The sequence below is a fragment of the Fragaria vesca genome, linkage group LG2, assembly GCF_000184155.1.
Source record: "Fragaria vesca subsp. vesca linkage group LG2, FraVesHawaii_1.0, whole genome shotgun sequence".
In the NCBI taxonomy this organism is placed as follows: Eukaryota; Viridiplantae; Streptophyta; class Magnoliopsida; order Rosales; family Rosaceae; genus Fragaria; species Fragaria vesca.
The window spans coordinates 12682961-12702253 of record NC_020492.1 but is presented as its reverse complement, the minus strand read 5'-3'; the positions used below and the strand labels follow the sequence as shown (position 1 = coordinate 12702253).

The window sequence follows — 19293 nt, the reverse complement described above, 5'->3', positions numbered from 1 at the left end:
CCATAATAATAGTGCTATGACTTCCACTCTCATAAACTTGCAAGAACACCATTAATGAGCACTGACATTATGCTTTCTGTTTTAAGTGAAATGAGCACTAACATTAATGAGCATTCACATTTATCACCTATATAAGCTAGAAACTATTGCTTAAGACATTTCATCATTTATTTTGTATGATGACTTTGGTTTACTGGTACCATTGACTATCTAATAAATATGGATCTGAACCATCTTTTTCTTATCCATTTTCTTATTATACTAGTGTCTGGACAATACAAATTCAATGAATCAGACTGAAGGTAATGCATAATAGCCCATAGTGGCAGCAGGTCTGGCAAAGCTCAGAAATTCAGAAGAAATCCTTACCGTATGCACAGGTGCCCAACGCTCACTTGCAAGCTCATAGCCATTTGGATCATCAGCAGGAGGATGAAGAATGGAAATGCAAATGCGCCCATCAGGATAAACTTCAAATGAACAAGAAACAAGATCAATACTCAACCGGAAAATATCAAACAAATGATATAAACAAGAGACAAGTGATAGAAAGAAGAGAAACCAACCATTGGGATGCCATAACTCTCTGAAGTAAACTTCATTGTTGGAGGGCTGTTCGGGTAATTAGAAGGAAAGCTCATGATGGCGTTGAAAAATCCTCCCTCACTGCAATTAGATATAGGAAAGGACGAATATGATAAGTAAAGAACTTGATGAACACCACAATAAACCTCATTTTGTGAATAAAAAAAGAAAGGAGATCACCTAAACACTCAAACAATTGTTGTTTCGAACCATATAAATTCATCTGGTTGCATGCAGTTTCCAGCTCCAACCCATTCATAAATTCATCAATTCAAGCTCGTGAGCCTCTTTCGTATCCAAAAATGTGCACCACGATCCACTCCACCTTCAACCCGTTCTTCAATAAATCGATTTCAAATCTCCGCTAATTCACCCTCTCGACGGCGGAGACGTGGCTGCTCTGTGCAGATCTCCCACCAACGTCATATTTACCACCCCCCCCCCCCCATCTTTCTCACCTCACCGGCGATTCCATAAAAGTCATTCTATCTAAACCAGACGGCGACGATGACGAAGGAAACGAGCGTCATCTGAGAAATCCCATCGATGCCCCTTAGGTTTTGCCTCTGCCGATGAAAGATTGCCGCGTGTTTAAGCCCACTTGTGACGTACGGGACTACGGCGTAGTCCAGCGCTTTCCCATAAAAGAGATGCTTTTGATATTTTAGTCCTCGAGTAAAGTAAAGTAGGGAGACAAAACATGGAAGCGCTAGACCACACAGTCGTAAGCCCCGTAGCAGTACGCCACATGGTGCCCATCTCGGAGCAGCTTCTAGTCCACAAATTTCAAATGCGAAGGGGCAAAGAAGTAAACTCACCTCTTAACTGTCGTATAGCTCCGTTACCAAGTTGTCTGCGACAAATCACACAAACAAAAATAAAAATCTCAAGAGGCCGTGCTAATGAGGACAGCCGACAGACACATCAGAGGTCATGAAGTCGGCGATGGAGAGCTCGGCCAACGTTTGATAACAAAGATTACAGTAAAACCAGGAATCCCAATTTGGATTTCCTCGAGCTCTCTAGTATATTCAATTTTTTGTCTTCTGCTAAGTTGGGTTCTGGGCACCCATAACCCGCACCAACCTTTGATTTTCGTTTTTTCATTAAAATGCAGCTAAGAAAACAGAGTATCATAAGTGCATTTAGTTCGTACTCCACGAATTCAAGCCATGTTTCTATTTTTGATATTCAGAACATTTTGATACATTATGAAGTTTGGTTATCATCTAGATTTGCATCTCCAGCAGTGTAACTAAAATTATAGTTAAATTTAGCAATAATTATGAGATTTAGCAATTGTTATAAGAATTTGGCTCCAGCAGTTATTGTTAAGTGTAAGTTAAGTAATATTTTTAACGAATTATAAACCGACACGCGGGGAAAAAAAGGAGGGAAAATATAAGTATTCTTTTAGCAATTCATGGCTCAGTTGACAAATTTATCAATTTTGTTTAGCAATTCTTAAATTTAGCAACAATTTAGGTATACTGTTGGAGCTCCTATTTATTCGAAAAGTTGACAAATTTAAAAAAAAATTTGATTTAACAATATTGCTGGAGCCAGAGATATAATGCTTGGGTTTATTTATTTTCTTTGACCAATTCTAAATTTGTTTATGAGTTGTTCTTTCTTGTAGTATGTTTCAGGCCTATGATTTGAAATCCCCACCAAGAGTTTCTTAATAAAACCCTGAATTGAGATCAGTCAAAATCAAAGATATGGAGCTGATTAAAAATGAGGACAGTGAGGTTACACTAAACTTTTGGAGATAAATTAATAGAAGAAGAATTGAAAGTGTCAAATTAGGTATCAAAGAGGTTGAAAAATGAAAGATTTGATGAAATCTTTGTGGAAACGAATCCTTAATCATGATCGTTTATATACCTCATCCAACATCGATTTCGGCCCGAGTCGCCGGAATGTGCAGAAGTACAGTTTAAAAAAAAAAAAATCTTTCGAAGTTTGAATCTCTTCCTCCAGTCGACGGTTGGAAACTTGGATGAATAGTTGAATAGGTATCGGTTTCTTCTTCGCCACCGACCCAAAGAGGAGTGCTAGAGATTCCCATGTTCTGGTACAAAGCTCAAACTTTAAGCTACTTAAATAGTTAAATGATTCATTAGCTAGCACGGTGCAATACATGTTTATGAATTATTCATGGGTTTACAGATTAATGTTTTTATTAGAAAAATATGGCTCAACATAATTGGAATAAGAATAAGATCTCTTGGATTAGTGAAAGCCATGAGCTCCTGTCTTCTCCTTGTGCAATATCACAGTATCAGAGTAGCACGTGGGAGGGAGTTGGATCAGCTGAACCATAGATATGAAATTGACGTGAATACCCCTCCGTTAACGGAAGTTTAAGACGTACCAATACTCCTGCGTATTGCAGTTTTTCCCGAGACAGCATTACTAATTTTGAATAAGAGCATATTCACTAATTGCGCTACTAGTGAAGAGCAAGTTTAAAGAGCAAAGGTACTCATGATGCATCGGTTATCAACTCTAATAATCCACCAGTCTCTTCGATCATCTCATATAAAATACAGTATAGTTCTTGTGGTCAATATATGTTCAGTGGTTTTATTTTAATCTGAATAGTCTTTAAAGTCACGACTTTTCATCCAAATGGTACTTCTGTCAATTTTCTCAGTTAAACTGCTGACGTGGTTTTAACGGCCACGTCAGTATTCTAACAGAAAAAATTAATAGAATGACCATTTGGATGAAAAATTATGACTCATTTAGATTAAAATAAAACCACAAAATTGAACAAATGTCGACTTCAAACCATAAAGACTAAACAAATTTTAATTCTATCTTAATTTCACACCAAACCAAAAACAAAAGAGATAAGGTATCATATATGAGTCGGCATATCAAGTATCAAGACACACATAATGAAAGGAAGAGAGTCTCAATTAAGTTAATTATTCCCTTGTTGGATGGATCAAAGGCCAGAGAGTCGATTAGCTTATAGTCGGGCAAGCTAGCTGCAGGTCAACAAAAAACCATTTAAAAGATTAGCAAATCACATATATCCTTCAAAATGATTTGAAACACAAATAAATCCAATTGTGTGTGTTTTTTTTTTTTTTTTTTGGGAAAAGTAATCCATTTGTTGGAATAATTAACTTATTACTTGCTACTACCTCTACTGTTACTAACCTGCTACTGCATCTACTATTACTTACTTGTTACTGCATCAGCTGTTCCTTGCTACTGCTACATAGCAAGACATTTTAAAGAGTAATCAAGGTCATTTTCTTCTGCCTCAACACCATAATTCATCTGATTTGCAAGTTAAACAATGAAATCAATCAAAGACCATCATAATCTCACAAATCAAGTCACAAATGCTTCTATCACAATATGAAGCGCTATTCAATAGTACCATAGAGCAATTTGATGATCTCAGAAGGAAAAATACAATTTGACAAGAACCCCAACCGAATTGGATCTACGACTTACTCCAACATCAAGATCTGTGACGGCGGCCCATGCCGGAGATGAACACAGCATTGACGGGGACGTGGATCTGGCCGACAAGTGCGGCATGTGACAGGTTCGTAGATGGTGATGATGAGCGACGAGCGGTAGTGGCAGCGGCGATGTCACCATCGTGTCGGAGCTCCAATCTAGATCTCATCTTTCTAAGTGGTAACCGGCGCGAGCTTTTGAAGTCGGATTCTTCTCCAACATTGTTGTAGAAGTCGAGAGAGAGTGAAGAAGAAGATATGTGGCGACGAGAGAGAGAAGAAGATAAGTGGGAATGAGTGTAATTTTGATGGAAAAATCGAGTTTGGATCAGGCTAGGTTTTACTCATTTTGGGCCTGGGCTCATGTCCTTATTTGCTTAAATATTTTAATAGGTGGTTTTTGTGTGTTTTGCTACTGTTTGTGGTAGTGAGATATCATTCTCTCTTAAAAGATTCACACTAGGAAAGACTTCGATGTTGACACTCGGCCGTCACACAGCTGTCAGTCTCCATGATTATCTTCCTCACTGAACCCAAAATATAAAAACCATTTTCCCTCCCGCTACTCATTCATCTTCACACACTTAACTATCATTCTCCATCTCAAACCCCTAAGCAACCCCTCATATTCTTCTTCGATCTTCTTCCCCTTCAATCATGTCTTGTATTCACCACTTTGCGATTCCTTTCTTCCTCTTCGTGTTTTTGCTTTCTTCGTCCGCTCTAGTGGAGGAGCAGCCCTTGGTGCTCAAGTACCACAACGATCCTCTTCTCAAAGGCAACATCACCGTAAATCTCATATGGTACGGCCACTTCACCCCAACCCAACGCTCCATAGCCGTCAACTTCGTCCACTCCCTCAGTCGCTCCCCACTCCTTATTCCCTCCGCCTCTTCCTGGTGGAAAACCACCAGGAAATACAAGACCGGCTCCTCCAATCTTGTCGTTGGCACACAAGTGCTCCACCAGGCCTACACTCTCAGCAAGTCCCTCAACACCTCACACCTTGTCGCTCTCGTTGGATCCTGGTTGATCAGGCCACCGGGGCAAGCTACAATGTGCACGGGGTGAACGACCGTAGATTTTTGCTGCCAGACATGTCGGACCCGCAGACTTATTCATGCAAGCCACTTGTGTGAACTCTTGTAGATACATAGGCTAGTTTGGTTCAAGGAATGGAAAGGAAATGAAATAAATTCTTTGAATTTTCCTTTGACATGAGAAAGGAAAATGACTTCTTAGGGTGGGGGGAGTCAACAATTTTACACCCATTTTTCTTTTCATGTGGGAACCACTCTTTTCTCACTCTTTCTTTTGGTTTCCAAACAATGGAAAACAATGACTTTCCTTTCCCAATGGCTTGATTCCATGAACCAAATATGGATACACGGGAAAGGTGGGCAATGCACTATCACTACGGACATCGATAGGGTTTTCGGATTGTGTAAATTTCTCTCTAATGGCAAAAGGTTGTGGTCGTCGCCGCTATAAAACCTGACGAAAAGTCTCGAATCGTGGGGTTATGGTTTCGGGTTGATGGGTCGTCGATCGGGTTTTCAAAAAAATGAACTATTTAAAATAAAAAAAGAACTATTTTCAAACCAAACCTTTTCTTTATTCTTTACAGTAATAGCCAAGATTTGTACTTGGACTATTGCAAAATGTATTATTTGGTACCTCAAGCACCTCAATCCAGGAACCTATCTTGGTTTGCCTACCATATGAGGGAGGTCCAAAAAGGAAGCCTTGGTCTATATCAAGGAAAGAATTGGGAGGAAGATCGTGTTGGGTTTCCAGCCCATGTGTTTTTCCTAAGATGTTTCGTCTTAGAGTATGGTGTTCCAATAAGGAAAGTAAATCCTTATTGATGATGGTGTACCTGTAATCTTGTTGATTACCGAGAAGGAATGAGGCATTATTGTCTACCACTAATAGGAATAGGATTTCCTGTTTGGTGAAGAGATCTGAAGATCCTTATGGCTATATAAGGAGAGGTTCAGTTCTAGGTTTTGTATCGCAGAGACAAAGACCAAAGTGTGTTCCATTCTCGGTTAGAGGGTGAGAGAGGGCAGAGAGGAGAGAAGGTAGAGAGGAGAGAGATAGGAAGAGAAGTGAGAGAGTCCTTGTTTTCTTATTCTTTCTGGTGTACCCATTATTAATATAGTGGAAGTGTTTTCTGCCGGTGGACGTAGGCAAAAGTTTTGCTAAACCACCTTAAATCTGTGTTCTTTGTGTCTTATCTCTATGGTTGTTTCTCTTGGTTTGCTGTGTTCTTTTGGGGTTCCTTGACATACATAATTGGCCGATATCACAACAGTGGTATCAGAGCGGGGTTAGTCTGTAGATCCAAGGTTTGATTCAGCAGGTTTGGTGTTGTCAAGATGAGTGAAGACAAAGGCACAATGATCAAACTCACCCACACGAATTGGGTGATGTGGAAGCCAAGAATGGAGGATATCCTTTATTGTAAGGATATGCATGAGCCTATTGAAGGTGTGGCTGGCAAGCCTGTAGATATGGCGGATGACAAGTGGCGAAAGTTGCACCGGAAAACTGTTGGCACGATAAGACAATGGGTAGATGATTCTGTCTTTCACCATGTGTCGGAAGAAACTGATGCGGAAGAACTCTGGAAGAAATTGGAATCCCTCTTTGAGAAGAAGACCGCTGCAAAGAAAGCTTTCCTTTTCAAAGAGATGATCAACATGAAGTTCAATGAGGATAAAAGTGTTGCTGTACACTTGAATGATTTCCAGAATGTGACCAATCAGTTGGCGACAATGGGTATGAAGATTGGCGATGAGATACTAGCATTTTTCTTGCTAGGGACTTTGCCGGACAGTTGGGAGACTTTCGTGGTGACCTTGACTAATTCTGCGTCTGATGGTGTATTGTCTATGGATACCGTTAAGAACAACATGCTTAACGAAGAAACAAGGAGAAAAGCTGTTGGCATAGACGATGGGCACGAAAGAGCCCTTGCTGTAAAAGGTATAGACAAGAATTCAGGTCTAAGGTTTAGTGGCACATGTCACTACTGTGGCGAGAAGGGCCACATAAAGCGGATGTGTCGAAAGTGGAAACAAGACAAAAAGAAGGGCAACTACCAAGATGATGAAGATAATGGCTTTACTGCTACTGTCTCGGGGGAGCTTCTCACTGTTCAAGAATGTCTGTATGTTGGTGACAAGGGTCATGATTGGTTCGTGGATACCGGGGCAAGTTGTCATGTTACTTCCAACTTGGAGCTCTTTACTACATACGAAGCAAGCGACTTTGGGATATTGAAGATGGGTAATAGAGGTTGGTCCAAGATTTCGGGAATGGGAGACATTTGCATTGAGACTGATCTTGGTTACCATATGACATTGAAGGATGTGAGGCACGTTTCTGATTTGCGTGTCAACATACTGTCTGCAAGTGCTCTTGACAGACAAGGATTTCACCAGTATAATGGTGATGGAAAGTGGAAGCTTATGAATGGGTCGTTGGAGGTTGCTAGAGGAGGTCTGTGTTGTTCCTTGTACAAGACACATAGCTTGGTGTACAAAGATGACTTGAGTGCAATGGGTGATACTTCTTCGGGCATATGGCACCAGAGTGATGACCATATAAGGAAGAAAGGCGTTCTGGAAAAGATGTCCCAAATTTCCTTTTCCAATGGTTGTTCTGACCATGAAGAAGATGGTCAAGAGTTGTTCCACCACTGGGGACATGGTGATGAGTTGTTCGATCAGGGGGAGCCTGATCAGGGGGAGCTACACGCTCCAACCACGTAATTCTGCATCAAGTCAGCTTGGGCGGACTCCTAGTAATGGAGTCGCGCCGGTGGTCCTCCCTCATGGTCTGGAGGGGGAGATTGTTGGGTTTCCAGCCCATGTGTTTTTCCTAAGATGTTTCATCTTAGAGTATGGTGTTCCAATAAGGAAAGTAAATCCTTATTGATGATGGTGTACCTGTAATCTTGTTGATTACAGAGAAGGAAGGAGGCATTATTGCCTACCACTAATAGGAATAGGATTTCCTGTTTGGTGAAGAGATCTGAAGATCCTTATGGCTATATAAGGAGAGGTTCAGTTCTAGGTATCGCAGAGACAAAGACCAAAGTGTGTTCCATTCTCGGTTAGAGGATGAGAGAGGGCAGGGAGGAGAGAGATAGGAAGAGAAGTGAGAGAGTCCTTGTTTTCTTATTATTTCTTGTGTACCCATTATTAATGTAGTGGAAGTGTTTTTTGCCGGTAGACGTAGGCAAAAGTTTTGCTGAACCATCTTAAATCTGTGTTCTTTGTGTCTTATCTTTGTGGTTGTTTCTCTTGGTTTGCTGTGTTCTTTTGGGGTTCCTTGACAAACATAATTGGCCGAAGTGAAAGAGTCCTTGTTTTCTTATTCTTTCTCGTGTACCCATTATTAATATAGTGGAAGTGTTTTCTACTGGTGGACGTAGGCAAAAGATTTGCTGAACCACCTTAAATCTGTGTTCTTTGTGTCTTATCTCTGTGGTTGTTTCTCTTGGTTTGCTGTGTTATTTTGGGGTTCCTTGACATACATAATTGGCCGATATCACAACAGATTGAAGGGTGGAAAGAAAGATGTCTTTCTCAGTCGGGGAAGGAAATTTTAATTAAAGCAGTGGTATCTGCTATTCCGGCGTACCCCATGTCTTGCTTTATGTTTCCAAAAACTATTTGTGACGAGATTAATGCAGCAATGGGTAATTTCTGGTGGGATCCCAATGGGGAAACAAAATTCATTGGAAGGGTTGAAGTTCTCTTTGTGTTCCTAAACAGGAGGGTGGTTTGGGATTCAAGGATAAGCACCATTATAATGTTGCATTACTGGCCAAACAGTGTTGGCGCATTCTTTCCCAGCCTGAGTCTTTGTGGGTTAAAGTGCTTAAGGCACGTTACTTTCCTGAGTGTGATTTTTTGCATGCCAACAAGGGCTATCGGGCTTCATGGGGGTGGTCAAGCATCTTACAAGCTAGAGATTTGATAATGGAGGGCTCTGGTTGGCAAATCGCCAATGGATTGAAGGCGAACATATGGACAGAGAATTGGCTTCATCCCCCTGATGTATGCCCTATTCAGACTACTGCTCAGATAAGTAACAATGATCCACAATTGGTATTTGAGATCATTGATTGGCCTAGCAAAACATGGAACCTAGACTCAATTCTCCATCTTATACAACCTTCCGAAGCTAACAAAATTCTACTAATTCCCATCGGGAGTCATGATGGGGAGGATAGGATCATTTGGCCATGGAACAAAAGGGGGGTTTATACTGTTAGTTCAAGATACACCTGGATTAACAGTAAGTGCCGGGTGATCAACCCTCCTAAGTGCAGCTCTTCTCATTCTGTGGAGACAGCAGTGTGGAGACAATTATGGAAGATAAGAGCTCCTCCTAAGGTGAATTTTTTTTTTTTTTTATGGAAAGCCATAAGTGGTGCCATTGCAACTTTCAAGAATATGTTTATTCGAAAGCTTGCAAGCACACCTCTGTGTCCTATATGTGGTGCCTATGAAGAATCTAATGAGCATATGTTATTATTGTGTCCTTGGGCTGAGGCCGTGTGGTTTGGTTCATCATTGGGTCTCAAAATCAACAAAAATCATATATCAACCTTAGACTCATGGTTAAAAGAGATCTGCAAGGCTCACAATTCACAAGATAGAATATGGGTACTCACCATGGTTGGCTGCATTTGTTGGAGTATCTGGAAGAGTCGATGCAGCTTTGTTTATGACAGGAGACCAATTAGCCCTCCCGCCGTGATTCAGTCCAGTCTCAATCTGGCCTTGGAGTTTTGGAGTGCAAACCGGAAAGACCCACCATCTCTGGAGTCTGAAGCGAGATCACGAAAACGATGGCAGCCCCCACCATTGGATGTTGTGGATGTATGCTGTGACGCCTCATGGATTGAATCGGGGTCTTGTGGTATGGGAGTTGTTATCAGGTCGAATTTCGGAGAGCTTGTGGATTGTGTTTGCAATGTGAATAAGTGCGGATCATCTGCAATGGCAGAAGCAAATGCACAACGACCTTAAATCTGGGATTGGGGAAGGTATGTCTCAGATCAGATTCTCTACAAGTCATTAACAACATCAGAGCTTCATCTAACTACATGGATTGGAGGTTATTCCCAATCATTGAAGAAATTAGAAAGAGAAGTCAGAGTTTTGGTTCTATTACCTGGGAATGGATTCCCCGTGAAGCGAATCAAGCTGCTCATGTAGTGGCTTCGCTTGCCAAGTCGAGGTTGGGTCTTTCACCGATGGGCTTCAATGCCACCACCCTCTTTAGCTTCTGTTCTTCGAAATGACGGCTTGCCTTATCCTCCGGTGCCGGTCATGGGGGTGATTTAGTTCGTCACTCTGTTTTTTCTTTTGCAGCTGTTGTTCTATCTTCTGCTAGGTAATCTAGTTGCAGAGCACAATGTATTTTTATTTGTTTCTGGGCCTTGGGCTTTGCCTTCTTCAATGAATTACTCATTTCCAAAAACCAAAAACAAAAAAAGTAAATTGATGTGATTCTTTTCTTAAAAGAAAGCAGCAGAATGGAAGCAATTTCAGCATTATCAAACCCGAGATCATCTATCAGTTTCACAATACGTTTATGGGATTTTCGAATGAGCGCTTGTGATTTTATTTTTATCCCCTAGAGAGAGCCAATTAGCTCTAGCACGCTGGGACCAGAACACTTCCTCAGCTGCACAAGCATTAGCTAAGGCTAAGCTGCACAACACTACATGGTTGTATAGTTTAATAACCCTACAAACAAGCAAGATGGTTGGACCTATGGTAATGTGTCAAAATTTGTTGCTCCAATTTGAGTGCAAATAAAAAAGAGCGATCATTGTGCGTGATTTGTGATTATTTATGGGCTTCCCGCCAATACAATCATTCACCTCTCAGTATAAAGCTAATATAAATTTGGAATAAAATCTGGAAACTTTGTTTGCAATCAAATAATGAGTTCAATTGTTCCCTGAAAGTAAGAGCAGGGAAGAGCATAACCTACTTAAAAAGAAACTGGAATCAGTACAGGCCCAAAAATTTCCACCAGAATAACCCTACTAACGTCCAGATGACAGCATTAACAAGAGCCATGATAAACCCGACTTTGAACACATCAGGAAGATCTAGATAACCAGCTGTTGGGAAAAGAAAAAAAAAAAAAACAAGATAATCTCAGTCGCTACACAAAATAGATATCTTATGAAGATCAAATTCATTAGTTTCATTGTTGTTCACGTTCACAATGCTTTTGTAAAAATGAAAAACCGGAAAGAGGAAAGAAAAAAGAATAAAAGAGTGGAATAAAAGGATCAAGCAGGATAGAACAGGAAAAAAAAATTAACGGGATTAGCATTCTTTTGATGAGTGATTATTTCAACTGTAATTAAAAGAAATAGAACCCAAAAACAGCGTAAATTGCAAAATTTGGGTGAGGGAGAATTGAACATACCTCCATAGTAAACGGCAGCCTGACCGCTGCTATAGTGTGTTAAAGCCCCAAAAAGATTTGTGTTGTAAGCTAAAGCCAATGCTGCCAAAATACCAGGTACCCCAGCAGCCAAGTTCATGGCAAGAAACGCAGAGTACAAAGCTCCCACATGACCGGTTTGACTTGCAAAGAGGTAGTGGATGCAGAAGTAAGCTGCCTGGAGAACACCAAATGCAGCTGGCCAGCTCAAGGAGTAAGACTGTAGCGTCTTTGCAACACAACTAGACATCCACGTAACAATACCGGAGTTTGTCAACTGGCCAGCCATACCTACTAGAACAGCAAACCAAGCCAAAGTATCCCATGCTGATTTTTCACTTAAGCAGTCATCCCAATCAAGGACACCTAACAAAAGGAGTACAGATAAGCCAATCATTGCCGCTACAACACTTGGTATACCAAGAGCCTCTCTACAGGGGAACAAAAAAAAGCCGTTGGTGAATAAAGCACAAGTATAGCAAAATGCTTTTCACAAACTATGAAAGCATAGCAACTGTCACCAACTGGACAAATATATCTTTCCTGGGTTGCAAATGTTGCACTAAGCACAAAGTTTTGTGTACAACATATGATCAAATAATAACCAAACTGTGGTGTAGCTCTACAAGATATAAAGATAACGCATTTCCAGGCATCAGCATTGAGGAATAATTCTGTATGTATAAATGCTAAAAGATCCTAGGCTGTCATCCTCAAACTGACAATCTTACTTCCCTTCTGAGTAGCAACCAAAGTATCATCTTATACATGTGTTCTTGATATGTTGTAGTCCTGTATGCATGGATGCAAAGAACAAAAGTAAAGCATATGCCTACTGTATAAAGATAGCAGAAAACTAAAATGGATACACAGATATTGACAATGAGGGATCTGTCCCTAAAAGAAGTGTGTGAGGACATCATAGTCAACCTTCCAAGGTTTTGAGTGAAAGAAATGGAAAGAGAGCGCACCTAATCATTCAAGATAATTATTGCAACTGGGAGGGAGATGAAGTATGATTCTAGAAGTCTCTAAGCCTAGTGTCCATTTCAGGTCTTTTCAGATTTATGTTTCAGTTTAGAAGTTTTAAGGTCTCTTTTATTACGTCTTAAATGTTTTTGTTTTAGAAGCCTTTAATGCAGTCAATGCGAGCTATCTGCTCAAGTATAAATAAGTGTAAGAGCTAATGACCATGTATATTATGTGTGATGAATAAAATTATCAGAGTGTTTTGATTTTTCCTGTGATAATATTGGCGTGAAGCCTAGTTTTCGGTGAGAAGCCTAGTTTTCAGAGAGAAACCTAGGAGTGAAACCTAAATCATAGTGTTCTGTGTGAGTTTAAAGCCTTAAGCTTTAGAGTTTGTCGACTGGTATCTAGGCAGTTTGTATACTGCATCCATTTTGGTATCAGAGCTGGACAAGATCTAGTGTCCAAGCTCCATACAAGAGAAACTCATTCAGCCATGGATCTTGAAACCTTGGCAAAAACTTTAGAACGCATAGCCGCTCAAATTGGTCATCTTGAGACCAGAATAGTGCATGAATTGGAGCGCTACTTGAAGACCCCTACAACCACGTGCAAAGGCGTTTTGACGAGCAAAATCCTGAATTTCATCCCAGCTCATCCAGAACAACACCATCTTCATTTTACAATGGCTCCAGTAATGCCAATTCCTGATGAAAGCTGATAAAGGAAAGGGAGTACAATCTGGTATTCGAGGCGGGGTCTATAAGGTGCTACAAGTGTCAAGGCTATGCTTATCATGCTGGTCAATGCCCAACCAAAGAGCAACCTCGAAGTCCGTTTGCAGCAAGCACAAAAGAAGAGGTTGATGCTCAAGAGAATTGGAGGATGATGTTTATGTCCCTGAAATTACAACTTGGCGGGTGAGCCTTTAAACATTACTCAAATGGCTGTGGTCAGGTGCACTTTGACTAAACCCAAGGGTACTACTGAAGACTGTGGTCATCATTGACAGTGGAAGCTGCATCAATGTTGTTTCACCTCGAACAATCTCTAACCTGCGTTTGATCCCTGTTGATTATCCTCAACTTCATCGTGTGGCATGGATTGATGACTCTTCTATTTCCATAACACAGCAGTGTCAGCTTCTAATTCAGTTTTAATCACAGTATATTGTCAAGTGTGATGTGGTGCCAATGGATGTGGGGCACGTTCTTTTGTGCAGACCATGGTTGTATAATCATGATGTAACCATTTCAAGTTGTGTCAACTCATGCTCCTTTATTCATGAAGGAAAGGACATCAAGCTGAAACCAATCCAACCCAAACCAGTACCGCAACCATTTTGCAAGGGAGGGCAGCAGTCAAAATCCCTTAACTTCATCAGTCCGAGAGATGTGGTAGAAAACATTGTGGATAAGCAGGTGGTTTCAACACGACACGGAGACTACCAGGAGTATTAAATTAAATGTAAGGAAAAACCATACTCTGACAAGGAGGAGCTGCAGCACATCGATCCATACATCATGGAGAGATACTACAGTTATATCTCGCTGAAGGCGAGCTTCTCAGCCTAGGAGAATTGATGAGGACATCATAGTCAAACCAATCAAGGTTTAAGAGCAAAAGAAGTGGAAGGAGAGAGCACCAAATCATTTAAGATAAATATTGCAACTGAGAGGGAAACAAAGTAAATTCTAGAAGACTCGAAGCCTAGTGTCCTTTTAAGTGTCTTTTCAGATTTATGTTTCAGTTTAGAAGTTTCAAAGTCTCTTTTATTAAGTCTCAAATGTTTCCTAATGAGTCTTCTATCTGCTCAAATGTAAATGTGTAAGGAATGCTCAGAGTTTCCCTGTGATGGGATAGGTGTGAAGCCTAGTTTTAGGTGAGAAGCCTAGTTTTTGGGTGAGAAACCTGGGAGTGAATCCTAATCAAATTGTTATGTGTAAGTTAAAAGCCTTCAGCTTTAGAGTTGATCCTGGTATCTAGGTAGTTTGTATACTGCATCTAAGTGCCTATGCATAAGTGTAATGGTCCAGGTTCCACATGATGAAGAAATCTTATCCTTCTGCTGTTGATAACGAAGTCCCACAATGGTAATGCGCTGGGAATATTATGGTACTTAGAGCTAGGCCTAGTATCCCGAAAGTAATTTCAGCTAGCACTTAGGGATAAAGCCTTTGGTTGTTACAAGTATCACTCTTAGAAAAGAAAAATAAAGCACTGTTTAAGGAATATAATATGGTGAGGTTTTAAACCTATTAAGAAAATCACATGAAAGAAGGATCATAAAAATTCATTTATTTAGAGGGGCTGGTTATACGGACCACAAATATTATGTAACCTTAGCATTTTCACTCAATTTTTACTCTATCCATGGATATGACTACTCTATGGTTAACGAAACAAGTGATCTCAACTATGGTAATGTTGTGAGTAGAATGATTATAAGAGCTAGAGCTTTTAATAAAAAGAAACATTTGATGTTCATATCATTCAGTCCATGAAACCATACCAAAGCAAAGTGCTGGAAGTGCAAATAAATAAAAAATACAAGAAACATGATATGTTTATTTATGCAATAATGGTTACAGGACATGTATTAAATATTGCAAAGCAAACACGTACCCGCAGACCCATAAAGTGACAGCAAGAAGCATTGTACCGACCATAATGAATTCATTTTTTGTGACAGGGCCCATACTCTCCAGTTTCTTTGTAGCCATGGCAGGGGCATCAGGGGTGTCCTTTGTTTCAGGAGGAAAAAGCTTGTATAAGACTAGTGGAGTAGCAAGTAGCGAAACAAGTGCTGGTAAGCTAGCAGCCTTGAACCAAGAAACCCAAGGGCTTGAAATTATCACCCCAAGTTCCTCCGCTAATTTAAGGCACAGCAGATTTTGAGCTGCAGCCGTTAAGAAAAGAGCACTAGAGTTACCAGCGGACTGTCATGTATCACACAAGACCAATGCATAAGTCACATAATACTTGCATTATAACATAAATAACAAATGTAAATAAGTAGCATCCGAAAATTGAATCGCAAATGAATCAAATAGAAGAAAATCAGCTCTTGTAATAAATATACAGTGATTATCCTCTGTGGAACCAAAATATGGATAAGATGCTGAAATCTTTTTTATCCATTGTTTAGTTCACAATCCAGACTTAAAACTAAATATCTAGAAACTAGAGAGAGAGCTTAAGATGACTTCTTTGCTGCCTAAACACTAGGATTTTAGTTTCTCTTCAAATAAACAAACACACCTTTGGTCTAGTAATTTCAAAATTTCCCAGATGAAAATGTCAGACCAGATTAAATTATGCAGGTGCTTGTTTGAGGGTAATTTGATAGTATCAGTGTCAAAGGATGGGTGTTTATTACTAGAGAAAAAACTAAAGGCAAATGCAAAAGAAACAAAAAAAAAAAAAAAAAAAAAAAACTAAAGATCAAATTGGAATTGCATTAACCAAGAATCAAATGCTAAATGTAAGAAAAGAGAGGACCTGAAACTGAGACATAAGGAGATAAGAACCGAGCTTTGATTTGGAGGCGTGGCCAGGTAAACTCCCTGCAGAGAGTGACAAAGACTTAATAATGGGCAAGAAAACACCGCCGGCCCTTGCAGTAGTACTGGGCATTGCCGGAGCAATAAGGGCCTCGCTGATGGTCAATCCATAAGACAAGCCCAGAGTGCTCTTCCCCAACCACTTGACAAAGTAGGTGGCAATGCGATCGCCCAAACCCGTCTTCACGAAGCCGCGAGCGAAGAAGAAGGAAATCACAATGAGCCATATTACTTCACTGGTAAAAGCGCTGAAGGCCGCCGGAAACGTCAGAGTTCCGGAGACAACGGAGGTTGTGAGGCCCAGAAAAGCCCAAGCGCCGACGGGCAGGGGGCTGAGAACGAGGCCGGCGATGGTGGATAAGAAAATGGCGAGCAATTGCCAGGCTTGCGGGGTGACTTGGACGGGTTTGGGGACCAGGAACCGGACGGCGAGGCCTATGGCGACGGAGAGGATCAAGGGGGCGATTTTGGCGCCTTGAGGCGGTGGCGGTGGCGGTGGCGGTGGCGGAGGTGTGGTTTGAGAGGCATGGATTCGGAAATGGGAGGTCTTTTTATTTGGGGATGTGATCCATGCCTTACAATTAGGGCGATGGAGGGCGATGGAGGGCGGGGATCTCAGGATTGGTGTGGAGCGGCGGACTAGGGTGGAGCCCTTGTGAATGAACAAGGAGGAGGTGGAGAGTGCGAAGCTCTCCATTGTGAATCAGAGAATTCAGGAGCAACAGTTTTGTCTACTTTATGGGAGATGGAGCGGAGAATGCCAAGACCGGAAGAGAAAGAGACAGACACACGGACACTCGACTCAATTCAATTAACTTAAATGCCATTCTAATTTCAAATTATCTCTTTTTTGTTTTTTCTTAAATTATAAATTTTAAATGTCTTAACGATTATTAATGGGTGCGGCTATTACCACCCCACCAAATGCTTTTTCACCCCGCATTTCAATTTTAAACTAAATATTCCAATACTAACCCCATAATCAAGAATTTTTATGAAAATATAATATTAAACTAAAATCCAAACAACACAAATTCTCTACATCTTTACATTGGAAAAAAAAAAAAAAAATCTCTACATTTTTCAAATCATATTTGAGAATCACTTCAATCTTCAACATTGTGGTTATACAGTGTGATATATGGGATTGTTCATTCTTATTTTTATTTTATTTATGGCTTCAAACGTAGTATTTCATATATATATATATAATATTCATAATCGTAAAGAAAGAACTCAAGAAAGAGATTGAGGAGAACATAGGATGTGGTTTGAGAAGAATGGAGGTATGCGTCAATTATATTGATGAAATATTTGTATATATTTTATCATTTTTGTAATTGTAAGTTAAAAGAAAGAAAATAAAAACTAGATTTTCACAAAATTTTAATGGCAGAATTGGAATTTTAATGGTAAAAAATTAGACGTGGGGTGAACTGAGCATTTAGTGGGGTGGAAATAACCGCACCCTTATTAATTTGGTTGAAAATTTATAAAGATGATTTACTCATTTATACCTAAAACTGAACGATTAAGATGAGAAAATATGATTGAAAAATGGGTCAATTAAGGAAATTTGTATATTTTGAATAAATAAAGATGTTTGAACCTGATAATAACTGTGTGTATACGGAGAAAGGATCTAGAGATGATCTCCTTACTTTAAGAATTTAAGAACTTTAACTATTTTACACTAGTAGATGACTTCATTTAACGATTTTAACCGTTGATCCTCTAGATTTATATGCAAGAACCATGTCTACAAAATTTCAACTAATTGCATAATCGTAAATAATTGTAGGCCGTTAGATAAAATTAAAACGAATATTATGCTAATGAAATGGTTAAATGTTTTTATTTCTGCATAATCCCGAGAACTATGTAGAATCATGGTGGATCAAGAACATGAACAAGAAACGACATAAGCAAAAGGCAAGGACATATAATAGTTCACCATGTCATCGGAGGACATGGCTACGTCCACTTTAGAATTAACTATCATGGCCAATATGCCTTTGGGATCGAGAGAGAGATATTCCACCATTCCTACATATGGGAAACCTTCCTTTTATAGCTAAGGAAGGTTCCCTCTTTTTACATGTTATCAATGTGGGACAAACTATACATAACTATTATCATTGTGTCTTCTTAAGGAGCATGGAGAAGCACCTTTTCGACGTGGTATTGATGATCTTTCACCATGACATGGTATCGTGTTTACAAGTTTCATGACTGGTCTATGGGCGGGGAAGGTAGTTCCCAACTATCGACTACAAGTCCCTCCAAGCTCCCGTTCAAGACATGTCTTGAGTGGGGACTTGATATATAAAATGCCCATAAACCAGTCCTTTATCAACGGGTACCCGGTCCTAGTCCCCCCAAGTCCGTACTCAGGACGTGGGTTGAACGGGTCTTGCTTATTCCGAGTCTTACTTTTCTTGATATTCACCGTAATCTTTAAGTCCGCCGATAAGATAAAAAATGCCCCTCCCGACTCCCGGCCTCAAAAATTACTCAGTCGGGCGAGGATTATTGTACCTTCACAATGAACAAATGATCGATTAGCAGCTTACATAATTTAGTTAATCAACACAATATGGGGCCAACCAAGTATTGTTATGGCATAATAATTGTCTAAAAGCACAATGATTCATGCAATTGTGTAATACTGAACGTCAAATGCCAATCTCTCGTCTTATGCCTCTCGGTCGAATGCCAATCTCTCGGTCAAATGTCAATAACACATAAATAAAGATATATGTGCCGCATTGGTGTTATACTAGTAGGATGCCATAACATGCATGCATACTTCCCTAAACTCATATCAGATACCATAGTGTCATCACGAGCATGCATACTTCCACAAACTTATACGTGAAACATGCTTTGAACTTTCGATAAAAGATAATAAAACGAAGAACTTATCTTTGTAGTAAGCTGCTGAATGGGTGCACTCAGAGGAGGGTTCAATAGTGTGGACACCTTCATGTTAGAATCCCGTAGAATAGAATCATGTTGCCTTACCCGTGTTGTATAGGTCTCTCTCTCCTTTGCTTCTTTCTTTCTTTCCTTTTTTTTTTTTTCTTTTGAAGCCACCGAGATCCGATGAGTAATTATCGGCTGTTCGCACTGCTGCTGTAGATCCCGCTCGTGACCAAGGAATTAAATAGCTCCGGTGTCCATAGTTGTTTTTTTTTTTTTTG

General features: G+C 40.1%; 3 protein-coding genes and 1 pseudogene across 4 annotated transcripts in view; 2 read left to right on the top strand and 2 right to left on the bottom strand.

Annotated features, from left to right (window-relative positions):
• Nucleotides 1-1011, bottom strand: part of LOC101297613 — a 1824-nt pseudogene extending 813 nt beyond the window's left edge. Inside the window, exons 1-3 of the transcript XR_184140.1 lie at nucleotides 959-1011; nucleotides 567-666; nucleotides 370-470 (exon numbers count right to left, since the gene is read on the bottom strand). The product of XR_184140.1 is annotated as a ubiquitin-conjugating enzyme E2 7-like (transcript). The remainder of the gene's footprint in view (nucleotides 1-369; nucleotides 471-566; nucleotides 667-958) is intronic.
• Nucleotides 1012-4727: 3716 nt separating this feature from the next.
• LOC101297322 lies at nucleotides 4728-5141 on the top strand. Its single transcript, XM_004292432.1, has one exon. The coding sequence runs from the start codon at nucleotides 4728-4730 to the stop codon at nucleotides 5139-5141; it is 414 nt and encodes a 137-aa protein (XP_004292480.1).
• A 2743-nt stretch (nucleotides 5142-7884) lies between these two features.
• On the top strand, nucleotides 7885-10120 carry LOC101297034 (putative ribonuclease H protein At1g65750-like). The gene is made up of 3 exons (XM_004292431.1): nucleotides 7885-7914; nucleotides 8048-8176; nucleotides 8858-10120. Exons 1-3 carry the CDS (start codon nucleotides 7885-7887, stop codon nucleotides 10118-10120), a joined length of 1422 nt encoding a protein of 473 aa, XP_004292479.1.
• A 773-nt stretch (nucleotides 10121-10893) lies between these two features.
• On the bottom strand, nucleotides 10894-16849 carry LOC101314143 (dicarboxylate transporter 2.1, chloroplastic-like). Its single transcript, XM_004290376.1, has 4 exons — nucleotides 16029-16849; nucleotides 15153-15466; nucleotides 11541-11989; nucleotides 10894-11226 (listed from the first exon to the last, which is right to left on the bottom strand). The coding sequence occupies exons 1-4, from the start codon at nucleotides 16785-16787 to the stop codon at nucleotides 11111-11113; spliced, it is 1638 nt and encodes a 545-aa protein (XP_004290424.1). The 5' UTR covers nucleotides 16788-16849; the 3' UTR covers nucleotides 10894-11110.
• Between the last annotated feature and the right edge of the window lie 2444 nt (nucleotides 16850-19293).

What these genes read in the sequence shown, in the direction of transcription:
- LOC101297322 (XM_004292432.1), top strand. Translation starts at nt 4,728, where the DNA reads ATGTCTTGTATTCACCACTTTGCGATTCCTTTCTTCCTCTTCGTGTTT.
- LOC101297034 (XM_004292431.1), top strand. Translation starts at nt 7,885, where the DNA reads ATGGAGTCGCGCCGGTGGTCCTCCCTCATG. An exon ending in GCCGGTGGTCCTCCCTCATG is followed by an intron (nt 7,915 to 8,047) that starts GTCTGGAGGGGG and finishes TGTTGATTACAG; the next exon opens with AGAAGGAAGGAGGCATTATT. An exon ending in TCGCAGAGACAAAGACCAAA is followed by an intron (nt 8,177 to 8,857) that starts GTGTGTTCCATT and finishes GTTCCTAAACAG; the next exon opens with GAGGGTGGTTTGGGATTCAA.
- LOC101314143 (XM_004290376.1), bottom strand. Translation starts at nt 16,787, where the DNA reads ATGGAGAGCTTCGCACTCTCCACCTCCTCCTTGTTCATTCACAAGGGC. An exon ending in GTCACTTTATGGGTCTGCGG is followed by an intron (nt 11,990 to 15,152) that starts GTACGTGTTTGC and finishes GTTCCCCTGTAG; the next exon opens with AGAGGCTCTTGGTATACCAA. An exon ending in GGCTGCCGTTTACTATGGAG is followed by an intron (nt 11,227 to 11,540) that starts GTATGTTCAATT and finishes TTTTCCCAACAG; the next exon opens with CTGGTTATCTAGATCTTCCT.